The 14,493-nt window shown below is 46.2% G+C and overlaps 1 protein-coding gene across 3 annotated transcripts in view; it reads left to right on the top strand.

Annotated features, from left to right (window-relative positions):
• Positions 1-14,493, top strand: part of PKNOX2 (PBX/knotted 1 homeobox 2) — a 328,938-nt gene that overhangs the window by 200,569 nt on the left and 113,876 nt on the right. For 2 of the 3 annotated variants that reach the window (XM_066639289.1, XM_066639288.1), the window contains exon 5: positions 12,450-12,558. The exons of the other annotated variant lie outside the window; for it this stretch is intronic. In XM_066639289.1, coding sequence (XP_066495386.1) covers positions 12,472-12,558 — 87 coding nt within the window. In that variant the 5' untranslated portion in view covers positions 12,450-12,471. The remainder of the gene's footprint in view (positions 1-12,449; positions 12,559-14,493) is intronic. 3 annotated transcript variants of the gene reach the window in all.

Genomic DNA, 14,493 nt, shown 5'->3' with positions numbered 1-14,493 from the left:
AAAGAGCTAAGCAGGGAGATAACATTGGGTCAGTCAGTGTCCCTTTTAACAAAGGGTTTTGATCAGCCCTGAAGCACACTTTGGCCTAGTATTTTAAGAAACGGGACCATGCTAGAAACTCCAGCCTTTATTGGCCTGTCTCCAGGCAGAGTGCCGCATAGGGAACGCAATGCGGAACACCTAAGATTTTGTATAAAAAATTTGAATTGATCTTTTCAATCAAATCATTTAATGCTGGCATCCATATAGGAATGCCATACAAAATTTGAGGTGTAACTTTAGCATTAAAAGCTTGGAGAGCAGCTGGAACAAATGAATTACCCCAAGAAAAGAAAAAGTGGGTTATAGCCTGGACAACTAATTTGGATGAGTTAATTACTGTGAGACGATGGGAAGACCAGGAGTGCCGTTAGTGGAACTGGAGACCAAGATACTGGAATTCCTTGACTTGTTGTATTGATTTACCACTAAAAAGCCAAGACTGCGGTTTCCAAGAGTGCCCAAACACCACAATCTTGGACTTATCATAGTTTAACAGCAGAGCGTTGTTGGTAAAATATTCTATACAGGCGTTAACCAGTCTCCGTAATCCTGTTTTAGTGCGGGATATCAAGGCCATATCATCCGCGTACAAAAGTAAAGGAGTTTCCACTGAACCTAATTTGGGAGAATGCGTATCGAAGTTAGCTAAAAAGGGAGCCAAATCATTGATAAAGAGATTGAAAAAAGTGGGTGCAAGAACGCACCCCTGTTTGACCCCCTTGTTGATTGGAATTGGGGCCGAGAGGCCACCCCTTGGAGATAGTTTCACTTTCACTTTCCATAGGGATCCATTCATTTTTTATTTCTGGTTTTTTGGCCATACCTTTTGAACGAAAGGAGCTATTTCAATTCTGTTTTTTGCATTGCACTCCGCTGGCCATTCTGCATCCAACGGTTTATGGCACGACAGGGTAGCTCTGAAAGCCACAAAGTTATTGCATCCTCCCCCGGGGCGTGTCACCACCCGGTTCAGCTCACACCCCCTAGCGACGCCACTGGGGGCAGTGCCACTTTCAATACTCTTCCATGTGAAATGAACACACAAAAACCTTCCTGCAAGGAAGCAAATGAGCACATCGGGGTCGCAGCCCTTTGCAGTCCCGTGGAAAAGGTTTATTTTACGTAGTTGCAAGCTGAGATTTTTTGTGCAGGGGAGCATTAAAAAATGTGATTCTCCCTCCCCAGTCCTGATTGCCAGCTGGAGAGATAACAGTCCACTCTACCGCTCCTTTCAGCTACTATGGCCAGCATTAGGTTGCTGGGAGCCCTGGGGCAAAGCCCTGCGTTGGTACCCCCATGTCGTCGTTCCCCCCACCTTCTGTTGGTGCATTAAGCATTAATGCTGAGAAAGTGTTCACATTCCAAGCCTGAGGGAGTGTGCAAAGTAAAGAAGAGGAACAAAGTAAAGAAGAGATAATCCAGATGTGATCCACAGGCTATGTGGATGCCTTGACAAACCAACAGTTTAGCCAAAACAGCCCTGTTGCTCCAGCTTTCGGCATTTTCTCAGGAAGACAGATGGCAAAGGTTAATCTCAGGATGTTTTAGGCCACTGCCAGTTTCCACCCTTTTTACCATGAGGCTCTGTCCCTTCAACAATTGGCTTTGTCCTGGAACTAGATTTTGGCCCAGTCCTATACAATTTTCCAGTGCAACCACATGCAGTCCCAAGGTAAAGGAATCAGTATTCCCTTAGCTTGATGGAGCCCCCATGACTACCCCCACACTGTAGGTTGCCGCGCACACCCCATTGGCATGGCTCTATCAGTGCTGGGAAGTTGGATAAGATTGGGTTCTTTGTTTTCATTTTTCAAAGGTTGTCAATTGGGGACATCACTAGCCATTGTTCAGAAAATTTAGGTTTTTGAACACATCCAGCATGGCAACTTTGGGGTGGATTAGGAAGCAGAGCTCTCTATGTAGCCCAAACATCCAAACTCACTGCAGTTCCGAGGTCCAGATCACTCTGATTGTATAGCACATCTTGACCCACTCGCCTGGGGGTGAGAGCAGTGAGCTTGCTCTCCTTTCTCAAACGAGATGAACTGTTGTGATGTTTTGCAACCCGTCGCTGAATGTTCCGGCTTTAGTGGAGAGGTTTAATCCAAGAGGGAGTCAGAGGGCTTAACACATCCCAGGAGAAATCTGGCATTATCCACTCAGTGGAGAGGGTGGGGTTTGTTTTCAAATATTTTCTAGCAGTTGTATCCTTGGTGATGACACAAACGGGACCCTTTCCTCCCTGCAAGGCGCCTGTACAACTCACAAAGCTATCAGATTTACAGCTGAGCCTCCTAGCCATGTATACATATGCTCCATCTGTCCTTATTTTCCAGGGGTAGTCCCCATTTTCACATATATTTTTTCCGTTTTACTTCTAGAAACATATTTATTTAAAATATTTATATCCCACTTTTCCACCAAGCCCTTGAGCCATCTTTTGCATGGATACCCCAACAAAGTAAAAATCCATAAAAAAAAACCAGCAGTGTTGAGAACAGACACTCTAAAATTCAAGGGGGAAATGGAACTAACTCAAATTGGCAGTATTCAAAGAAAAACAGAAAAATTAGCCCGTTGCTTGCTGGGTGCCTGGTACAGTAGAATAATTTTTTCTTAGCACTTAAATTATAAGAAACACACTATATTTTAGAAGAGGATTGAATAATATAGACAAAACGGGGACAAACGGAGGATGCAGGGGGGAGGGGGAAGAGAGGGGATTGTGGGTATCGGAATTGGAGAGGGAGAGCAGTGTTGAGACAAACGGGGGATGCAGGGGGAGGGAGAAGAGGGGATTGTGGGTATCGGAATTGGAGAGGGAGAGCAGTGTTGAGACAAACAGGGGATGCAGGGGGAGGAGGAATAATATAATATAATATAATATAATCATTATTGAAACCTCAAAATGCATGGTCTTTACATAGAATGAAAAGACAGAACCCTGCTTCCCCGGGCTGATGGAAGTGCAGTTTGGTGCTGAGTGCAAAATGATGTCCCAGAACTGAAGTCACTTCTGGAAGTGATGTCACACTCAGACTTTTTAAAAAGTGAAAAATGGTGCAGTGGCATAGCTAAGCATCTGCTACCTGGGACCAAAGAAAATTTTGTAGCCCCCCCCCCACAATGAAATCTAATTTTGTTTATTAAGTAAGAGGCCAATCCTGGCGCTCCGACTTTCTGCCGGAGTGCACTGTTGCAAAAGTGCCGTAAGGCACGTCTGCAAGGCTTACCGCTGGGCCAGCACCCATGTGAGCCCAGTGCTGGCCGGTGGTGGGCTAGCACTGGGTGGGCGCCCATCCTCCGCTGCTCGGCGGTCTCACGGACCACCGAGCCACGGGATGGTAAGCGGGGGCGGGAAGGAGGCGTTACGGAGAGGAGGGAGGCAGGTGGAGGGTGGAGAGAGGGTGGGGAGGAGGCATGCTGGGGGGAGGGAGGGAGGGAGGCAGGCAGATCCACCGGATCCAAGGCATTCGTGTGGGGCTCGGCGCCCTACATGAACACCTTTACCTGATGCCCCATTGCGGGGCTGCTTCCCTTACCTGGGAGAAGGGGACAAAAGTCCCCTTCTCCTGAGGTGCCGTCCACAGCAGGCTGAAGCGCGCAGGATGCGGCCGCAGCTGTTCTCGGCGCCACTGCAGCCGTGCGCCCTGGGCAGCTCAGGTTTGGGCTGTAAGTAAGTAAGTAAAGGTTTTCTGGTTAAATAGACTGCAGATATTCCAGCATGACTTTTTTTTTATTGCATTCAGCATTAAATTATGTTTCCAATTATATATAATACAATGCTATTATTTGTACATACTAAGGTTTTCACAATGAAAATGTTTTCTGGTTAATTGGCCATAACCTTTGATAGAATACAGATATTCATTGTATTCAGCATTGAATTACCTTTCCAATGATATATAACATGGTGGTATTATTCATATATTATTCATATATACCAAGGTTTTCACAATTTTGGCCACTAGTGTCAAGCAGCGCTTGTTACCCCCCTAAAGCTTGTTGCCTGGTGCAATTGCTACCCTCTGCACCCTCTTAGCTACACCACTGCCCACGTGATATTTGGATTCTCTCAGCGTCACCCTCAGCTGCTGAGCTGCAAAGAGATGCCATGGCAGAAGCAATGCTGCTGAAAGGGTGGCTAGATGATAATTGAGCTATATCATGAAAATATGATCAGATTTGCGTATTTTCTCGTTAGTCACTTGCAGCTAATGAGTTCCTAAGTGAGAAAAAAGGAGTTATTTCTGGTCATCACCTGCTTAATGATATCACTTCCTGCTTAATGGCATCACTTCCAGCCCTCAGTAGGTGCCATGAATCCTATTCAACCTCTGTATGAAATGTTGTAGACAAAAGGGAGACATCTAGGGGATAGAGGCAGGGAGAAACAGGGAGCAGTATATAAATACTGTTAATAATAATAATAATAATAATAATAATAATAATAATAATAATAATAATAATAATAATAATAATAATAATAATAAATAAATAAATAAATAAATAAATAAAGCATGTGCAATTATTTCAGTTACTTGTGCTTAGTTTAGTGACTGTACAGAATGGGAACTAAGGTAGGGTGCAGAAGCCTTCATAGAAAAGGTCTATTTTAAAAAGGAGTTTGAAGCAAGTGAAAAAGGATGGAGTTGGTTGACAGAGGAGGACAATTTCCAAAGGCTGAAGGTGATGGAGCTGGAAGAGGTCAGACATTAGTAAGATACTAAGACTGAGAGGCAGGTGGGGGTCTGAGCTTAAACTGATAAGAAATATTTATCTGAGTCCCCAGAAAAAAGTGATTTTTCACTCCCTTCTGTTTATGCCGACATCAATATCGGCATCTCCGGCAGCCGGCATTCACAATAAAATTTGTGGCAAAAACAAATTGTATTACTCAGTATTACCCTCAAAGAGATGTCTACATCGGAGGCCATTCGTCTGAAAACTAAATTTTACTGCAGGATTCTGCAGGGAAACCCAGTTCTCCATGCAAGGAAATTGGTTTTCCTCTCTATTTTGCACAATGCCCCAATAAGAGAACCCAAAGGAAAACCGCTCCTCTAAACCGGAGCCACGTACAATTGCGTTGACATGAGTTAGCACCCCAGAAAGACCTGCTTCCCTTGCTCTCTTTTGTTTGATACGGGGTGCCCATCTGGGTTCATTTTTTCTTTCCTTGCTGCTTAATGTATAACCAAGTAGATAAAAAGTAATTGTGTTTTGACTTTTAACTTCTCCTTTCTACAAGAATTGAGCGCGCACTGGGGGGGGGGTTCCATTTTCTTGCTTCTCTTTGCTTCATTAGAATGCAACATCTTTTTTCTTTCTTCAAAGTGTAAAGATGTTTGGAGGAAAACACGTTTTTTCTACTCCTAGCTCTGTAAGCTCCAGCTGTAAAGAGCAAGAGGGTCTGAAAAATTCCACTTTACGATCTTAGAACAGGCCAACCCAAGACATCCTGGGGCCCAAGGGGAACACACAATGCCACCCCCTTACCTAGTGCACTTGTTCCCAAAATGTGCATCATGGCACCTTGCTGCGGGATATCCCCGATGGACCTTCCTAGTGGCTCTCCCAAGCATCCCCATCTTGGATCAAGCGATCCAAGATGGCAGTGCCCAGCTGAGCTAGGAAGAAGAGACTGCAGGGACACCATGACCCCAGTAAATTTGGGAATCACTAACCTAGTGACATGCCAGCTGCTGCCTCTGCCATCTCCCTGCCTCCTGTTCCCTAGATTTTGAAAGGAAGAGGAGAATGGAGAAAGGGTTTCCCCTTTCTCTCAATTTCCCTTTTCCTTTGAGAATCCTGGAAGTGAGATGAGGAGGAGTGGTGGAGGTGGACCAAGGTGAATGGATGTGCGCATCCCCTGCCAGTTGACCACCTGAAGCTATCGCTGCAGGTAACCTCACAGACAAGTCGGCCCTGGCTTTGTCTTCATGGTGTGCATTGAACGTTGTACAAAGACATTGGAACTCTGGAAGTTTCGTGGGTACATATTCTCCAGCAGTTCCTATGGCATGCATGCATGCATGCATGCATGCATAAATAAATACATACACACCAGAAAAAAAAACCTTCTAAAAGTGACAGCATCCCAGGAGAAAAAGCAGACAGAATTTCTGAGTTGCATGTACACATTCTTGCCCAAACCCCCGCAGGTAGCACTATTTGCAAGTTGATGGCACCAGGGTGGTCTGTGTAGGTGGTTTCTCTTAGCAGCCTCTCCTGCTATTTGGTGACATTTCATTCTGTCTCCCTTTGGTAGTTGGATATTTTTGTTGGTTGTTGACTGAATAGTTCAGAACCCTACAGTGTTGGGTTGGGTTTCTTTCAATGCATGGAAACTGCATGGTCTCCTCCAGCTGTATGTGGGAGCCATGAGAATCAGCCTTCAGGTACATAGACCAGTGCCAGCAAACATCACAATCTCAAAAGCTTTCCTTGCGTTCTTCCTCAGACTATGCACCTAAGCTTAGTTATGCTACATTCTGTATGTGATAAAACGATGCTTCCGGTGTGATATAAGAACAAAAGAAAAGTCCTGTTGAGATCAGGCCAAAAATCCATCTACTTCAGCATCCTCTGCCTAGCCCACAAGCAGGAGATGACAGCATACCCTACCTCTGAATCTAGAGGCTGCACACAGCTAGATGGGAGTAACATTATTATTATTATTTTATTAATTTCACACATTTTATTAATTTCACACATTAATTAATTTTATTAATTTTATTAATTTCACACATTAATTATCACACAGTCCTGGAACGTGCTGGAATCCCTAGCATGTATTCACTGCTGAAACAGAGACGCCTGCGTTGGCTTGGTCATGTCGTGAGAATGGATGATGGCCGGATCCCAAAGGATCTCCTCTATGGAGAACTCGTGCAAGGAAAGCGCCCTACAGGTAGACCACAGCTGCGATACAAGGACATCTGCAAGAGGGATCTGAAGGCCTTAGGGATGGACCTCAACAAGTGGGAAACCCTGGCCTCTGAGCAGCCCGCTTGGAGGCAGGCTGTGCAGCATGGCCTTTCCCAGTTTGAAGAGACACTTTGCCAACAGTCTGAGGCTAAGAGGCAAAGAAGGAAGGCCCATAGCCAGGGAGACAGACCAGGGACAGACTGCACTTGCTCCCGGTGTGGAAGGGATTGTCACTCCCGGATTGGCCTTTTCAGCCACACTAGACGCTGTGCCAGAACCACCTTTCAGAGCGTGATACCATAGTCTTTCGAGACTGAAGGTTGCCAATAAATACAATTTATATCCCACCTTTTTGCCCCATGGGCACACAAGGCGACTTACAACAATAAAAATACAAAAATAGCAATTAAAAACAATAATTAAAACAGGTGCACATAATTAAAAAATCTAAAAACAAGCCCCGTGGATTCTAATATAAAAGAGAAAAAAGAGAAAGAAAGCCAGCCAACCTGTCAGCAATTAAAAGCAGGATCACAAGTGTTTATTCCAAGGCATGGGGAAGACCTTTCACAGAAGGGTTGTTTTGCGCTTTGTGTTGAATCATTGCATGATCTAGAGCAGGGGTGTCCAAAGTTTTTGGAGGAGGGCCACATCGTCTCTCTGACACTGCATTGGGGGCCGGGGGGGGGGAAAGAATTAATTTACATTTAAAATTTGAACAAATTTACATAAATGAATATATTAAAGATGAACTTATATGAATGAAATGAAGGTCTTGCAAAAGATCAAGGCCTATAAAAGGCCTTGTACAAAGCAAGGCTGACCTTTCCTTCACTGCCAGTGCAGTGCAGGCTCCAACAAATCTCTGGAGGGCCAGAGGCTCATTGGAGACTGGGCGCTCCCTGGGCGCTCCGCATTGAGAGACCTCGAGGGCTGCAAGTGGCCCTAGGGCCAGGGTTTGGGCACACCTGACCTAGAGGTTGCAACTAAATCCACTGATGGTCTTCCACTTGTACAAGGGCACGTCCAGTCTCTCACACATGCAGAAAATCTGCTGGCAGGGTTGGCTCATCCATGAGGCCACTGACGTTGTCACTTCAGGCAGCAGGTGGATGGGGGGGCATCCATCTCTGTCCGCCTGCTTGCCTCCACTGCTCCTTCTCCTCCTTCCATTCCCTGGGTTGGAATAGAAAGAGGGGGACAGAGAGGAAGAGGAAATGTGGAGGTTGGTTGGTTGGCAACCTTCAGTCTCGAAAGACTATGGTATAAGCCTACAGCATTCCCAGGCAGTCTCCCATCCAAGTACTAACCAGGCCTGACTCTGCTTAGCTTCCGAGATCAGACGAGATCAGGCATGTGCAGGGTAACAGTTGCTGAGATAGAGCATTAGAGAGTGGGAGGAGCAGAGGCTGGCACATCATCAGGAGAGGATGATTTAACATGCCACCTCAGGCATCAGGAGGTCTTGGATCAGCCCTAAACCGACCTGTTATAGCAGTGCACGAACTCTTGCACAAGCATTTCTAGAGTTGCACAAGCAGCTCTATTTCCCTCATACTTCTGTGAATCTGACCCCCGCAGCCCAGATATCCTGAACATGTTTACTTGGAAGTCAGCCCCACTGAGTTCAATGGGACCCATGTCTCTGTAAGTGCATTTAGAGTTGCAGCTCCACTGTTAACGGTTATCTTTCCTCTGAGCTATGTGGGCTCATGGCCAGGAATTCATTAGCACTATATTAACTAGAGATGAATTAAACGCTAAAGAATTTATGACTTTCCTTTTGAAATGCTCGGCTTGAATAAAATGAGACCTTGGAGTCAAAAGTCTTTCGTCTTTGGGTAACAATGGGCCAGCACATATTTTGCAACTTCAGAAATCAGTGCTGCTCCTTGGATAATTGTAATTCCCTCCCCCCCCCCATAGGCTTCTCTTCTTTTTCTCTTAGACAGTTGCCTGCCCCTTCCCACGAGCTTGGCATCCTCTAAGCAGGGAGTGCAATATTCACATCTGGCCGAGCCACTGAAGTAGCCAAAAGTGTTGCTCCATACCAATGAGAGGATGTGGGACTGTTGTTTTGCCTAACCCCTGTGCCTTAAAGCTTCACAATTAGCCCTGGTTTATTTTTCTCGGGAGGGAGGCTCTGCCGTTAATTCCGGCATTTGAGGATACACCTCTCTGGCTCTCGTGGAGCAATTATCATGATGCCGAATTAACTCATTGGTGCTCTGAGGAAGGCTCAGTGCCATTTAATGGAATGTTAATTGGTCTAATGGGTTTAATGTCAACAAGATCTAATGAACGCGCCTCTAATGAGCTCATTGTTTTTCCAAGCCTGTTTGCAAAATGTACTTTATTAATAATAATATGGATCATTCTCGGGTCTGTGGCATAAACAACACCAAAGCTCTGAAAACTTTCAAAATATGGTGGGCGAAAAACTTTCTATCAATCCCTGTTGCAGTCCAGCTCTTGCCCCCAAAGTAACAGATCCTGTTCCATTTTTGCAAAGCAACTTAAGGGCCAAACAAGCTTTGATCTCATGCAGATCTCATGCTGTTTGGCCTGATCCTGCATTCTGCCTCTGCCATTGCTGCTTCCCCTTTCTCCAACTCTCAGGCACCCAAAAACATACTTTGAGGCAGCGGGAAGGGAGACAGTGGTGGCTTCTCCAGGCCCCAGAGGAATGCCTTCTCCCTCCCTGCTGCAAGTCCCAACAGCCCTTGAGGGTAAATTACACTCTTTGCTTTACTAGGAAAGGTATACACAGTGGCTGTTTTTCAGCTTCCATCACTAGAAGTGCTAGAAAGCTGTTTTCTCCCTCTCCTTCTATCATGCTGGGGTCCCATTCATTTTTCGTCTTCTAGCATACTCACCACTCTTAGCAATTTTTCTGCGAGCTCAGTGCTAGAAAGCATGGCACCTCCGTTGTAATGATTCTGTATGAGGGACAGGATGGTGCCCTTCTAACCACTACATCACTATGGTAAAGACTGCACATAGTTTTGAATTGGACACCATTTTCTGTGTAGTTTGTTTTTGAATCTTGCTTCTAGCGTGCTAGAGGCCTGCTAGCGACTTCACTTCCGGCTATTTTCAAGCCAAAAAACGAACACAGCCAGTGTCTCAGAGTCTGGTGCAGCTTCCTCTTCCGCAGCTCACGTTCCCTTTCCACTGCCCCAAGTTTGGGGTGAGTTGAGACAAGAGGAAGGGAAGGTGGAAATGACAGGAGGATTGCATCTGCCACTATTGCTGCCTTCCCTCTACCCCAAGGCACGTTTCTGGGTAGCTTTGAATAAAGGAAATGAGACAACAATGGAGGCAGTGAGGATTGGGCCCTATGGATACCTCACAAAGCTCTAGTGGTTGTGTGCATGTTGGTGGAATATGCTCAAACCATTTGTCCTTTAGGGGCTGAACAAGGGGGTTGTTAGTGCATCCCTATCCTGAGTTCCACACAGGAACAGCAGGATTACAAAAATGGCATCTGTTTTGCCCTATCACGTCTAGTTTTGGAGATATAGTATAGCTTCATTAGTGAATGGTTGAAGCAGCTTCCTCATGAGGCTATGCCTCTTTGGAGGTTTATGTCTTTGGAGGTTTATGTATAAACCTCTTTGGAGGTTTATGTCTCCCAAACTAGACGTGATAGGGCAAAACAGATGCCATTTTTTGAATCGGCACCCCAAATGCACCCAGGAATTGGTGTAATGTATAAGGAAGCAAAATGTGTGTTGGCCTGTGTTATTGTTGGAGTTAGCTCTATGGGTAATGTTCTCAAGTTCCCCCTCCCTCCCCCCATCTCTCTGTTTTGCTTTACTTTGTTTAGTTTCTTGGTTGTAAACTTTTAGCAGGGATTGACATCTTCCAGTTCTGTTTGAGTTCTGCATGCACAAAAGGAATGAGATAAAAATAAAGGATACTGCACCATTTCTGCAGCTTTCAGTCAGGAGGATGTAACAGCTCTCCAGCTAAAATTAAACTTTGAATCAGCAAGAATAGATAATTTAAGCCTGCGTCTTAAGGGAATAATCCATGGAGCTCTGGTACCCTAGATATTAATTAGAAGAAACCTTGGAACCTGGAAGATTTTTCTCTTGTTGATGAAGGACAATGAAGTTCCAATATTTAATTCTGGCAAGAGGTTGAGGCAAAAAAAATGATACGGGTGATAATTTGTGAGTGTCTTACAAAAATTTCAGGCTGATTTCTCATATGCGTTGCCCAGTGATGCGCACTTGGTCATACACATTGTCTGGAGTGAGCAGAATTGTGTTGAAAGCAGTGTCAGATGAAAGCTCACTTCTGGTGTTTTGATGCACAAAGATTGCACACAGTAACTGCAGGTGCATTCATCAAATGGATAAACCTGCATGTGTGAATGTAACCATAGAGACTACGAATGTGGCCTGTCTATTATCTTACAGTGATGACTCAGGGCCCAGTTCTGTCCAGTTTTCCAGTACCAGAGCAGCTGTGCCAATGGGGTGTACACTGCATCCTGTGGTGGGAAGGCAGTCACAGAGGCCTCCTCCAGATATGGAAACATTTGTTGCCTTACCTTGGAGCTGTATTGCAGTTGAACCAGTGCTGAAAAGTTGGATAGGATTGGTCCCTCAGGCTGCAATCCTATCCACACTTACCTGGGAGTAAGCCCCATTGCCTATAATGGGACTTGCTTTAGACATGCGTAAGATTGGGCTGTCAGTTTCTGTTTGAAATGAGAACCACTTAGGCACCATTGCATGTTGTAATGTCTTTGAGGAAGCTACTCTCTGCTGTTGTGGCAGTGTCATCATCATCTTTGTTGTTATCTTTACATCCTCTTTTTTTTTTTTTTTTGAACACTGTAGGCCAACAACACCAAGGCACATTTCAACCAGTGTGCCACAGCACTTTAGTGTGTTGTGCATGATGCGCAAATGTGCCTTGGAAGTTTGGTGAAAGGTCATTGGTTAGTAGGTCCAGTGGGGAATGTGTACCCTCCACGGGCAGTGCCATGTGCCTTATCACCTATCAGAAAACAGGTGGTGTGCCTTGACAATTTTTGTGCCTTGTCAGTCTGCTGTGAGATGAAAAAGGTTGAAAATCGCTGCTAGTCTAGCCCATCACTTTCTTCTCCTCCCCACTTCCTCTTATGCTCCAATCCCATCTCCAATCCAGGGAGCAGGAAGAGGAGGTACCACAGAAGAAGAAAGAGGCAGGTGGTGGGCGACCTTACCAGTCTGCCCCAGGCAGACTCATGGATGGGTCAACCCAGGATGGGAACATACTATGTACAGTTTTACTGAAATTCCCAAATGCAGCCACTCCTACATTACCAACAAATTTTGACCCATTGCTGACTCTTTGCCTTCATCTCTTCTTGAATGATGGGCTGGCGTGGTTTGGTTTGCCTTCATATTTGGGGCACAGTGTCATTTGAGAGAGGGCTTCTGTCACTCCTTTAATCAAACTGAATGTTCTCCTGCCAACAGGTCCTAGATGTGAATCAATCCCATGATGCAACATGTCTCCCCAGCGCCAGCTCTGACAATGATGGCCACACAGACTGTACCCCCTCCCCCTTATCAAGAGACCCAGCAGGTGAGTGTGCTGTAGATTTTACACACACACACACACACACACACACACACACACACGGTGCCTCTGTGGGTACCAAGTGCAAAATGAAACTGCTTCAGGCAGAAAGCAGGAGGTCACATCATCATCTTGCAATTTAGAGACATACACATTAAGTAGCACTCCTGAATGTGCAAGGTGGGGGGTCTTTCCCAAATAGAACCCTGAAATCTAGCATGAATTTTGGGTGCCATAAAGTTCACCATCATCCCTCATTTTGATCCTTGTAAACTGACTCTGAATGACTGTCAAGTCTAAGGCAGTTTTCACACATGAAGCTTAAATTGGCTTTTGCATTTCCCGCATCGTCAGTGAGAATATAAAACCTATCAAGTGAGGGTAAAGGAGATAAGGAGCTATTTCAGACCAGCAGCATGAGCTTCTCTTTCTAGGGGACCTGCCATTGTCAAGCCTGCTCTCTGCCACATCCATGTCTTCTCTGAGCATCAGGGCAGCCGCAGATTTTCTGGTACCTGAAGTGGCACATCAAATGCCATGCCCCTACTCAGTGGTGACCGACTGTCCCTCTTCTTTCTGGATTTCAAAGGAAGAAAGGAACGGAGCAGAGTAGGAAATTGGAGGGGAAAAGAGTTGGAAGTTGGAGGAAAGAAGAGTGTGAGGGAGGGCACTGGGATACAGGTCTCCTGTCGTCTTGTGTGCTCCCTGAGACATCTGGTGGGCCACTGTGAGATTCAGGAGGCTAGACTAGATGGACTTTCGGCCTGATCCAACCAGGCTTTTCTTATGTACTTAGAGTGATGGGCCTAGAGCAGCGGTTTTCAACTGCTGTGCCGCGGCACACTAGTGTGCCACGAGGCAGCCTCAGGTGTGTCGCGGGGCCAGAGGAGGCGGCAGCAGCGGGGTGCGGGAGAAGCGGCTGCTTTGACCCTCACGCAGCAGCAGCGAAAAAGGAGCAACCAGGGCTGCTTTGCATCTCCTGCTGTGAGCAAGAGGAAGGCTGCAACCCGATCCTCCTTTATCTGGGAGTAAACCCCATTGACTATTAGGGGGCTTACTTCTGAGTAGACACACATATGATTGGGTATCAAGTCCCTTGTCTGCCCTGCGTGCTGACTGGTCAACCAGAAAAGCCTGGAGGAGGTCTGGGTGGAGTGCGAAGGAGGGACCCTGGGGCAGGCAAGCAGGTAGGAAGCCAGCTGCTTTGGCTACCAGCCTAAGAATGGTCTGGCTGAGGGTCCAGGAAAGACCCTTCTCCTTGCCACAGTTGCCTGCAGCTCCCCAAAGCGACCCTCCCTGCCTTGCCTTTGCCTTTCAGAGGAGGGGCATTGGGTCACAATCCTGTCCACACTTTCCTGGGAGTAAGCCCCACTGACTATAATGGGACTTACTTCTGAGTAGACACACCTGAGCTGTGCTGGGCTCAGGTTCCTCTTCTAGCCCCACTTTCTTGGGAGTAAGCTCCATTGACTATAATGGGACTTACTTCTGAGTAGACATGCCTAGGATTGGGCTTTTGGTCACCCTTTTTTCTGAAATACAGGAGCAGGCAATGGGAGGGGGAGAATGTGAGGCAAGTGATTTGGAAGGTGTGGACCAGTGAGGGGAGGGACGGTAGGAGAAGTGCTAAATGCAATTATGAGATGGGGGGGATGTCCTGGTGGGAGGGGGTGGGGTGGGGTGGGGGAGGGGAGGAGCGAGCAGTGCCAATTGCCTGCTCCTGTATTTGAGAAAAAAGAGTGCAACCAAAAGCCCAATACTAGGCGTGCCTACTCAGAAGTAAGTCCCACAGGCACATTCCCCCCCAATGTCTGCCCCCCCAGTCTTTGGTTGCAATCCTAACCACACTTTCCTGAGAGTAAGCCCCATTGAACAAAATAGGACTGACTTCTAAGTAGACCTGGTTAGGATTGTGCCCTTTGTCATGTAATGATTTAATTG

Source organism: Tiliqua scincoides, chromosome 11 (genome assembly GCF_035046505.1).
Source record: "Tiliqua scincoides isolate rTilSci1 chromosome 11, rTilSci1.hap2, whole genome shotgun sequence".
Lineage (NCBI taxonomy): Eukaryota > Metazoa > Chordata > Lepidosauria > Squamata > Scincidae > Tiliqua > Tiliqua scincoides.
The sequence above is the reverse complement of the archived record's forward strand: the minus strand, read 5'-3'. Positions and strand labels throughout refer to the sequence as shown.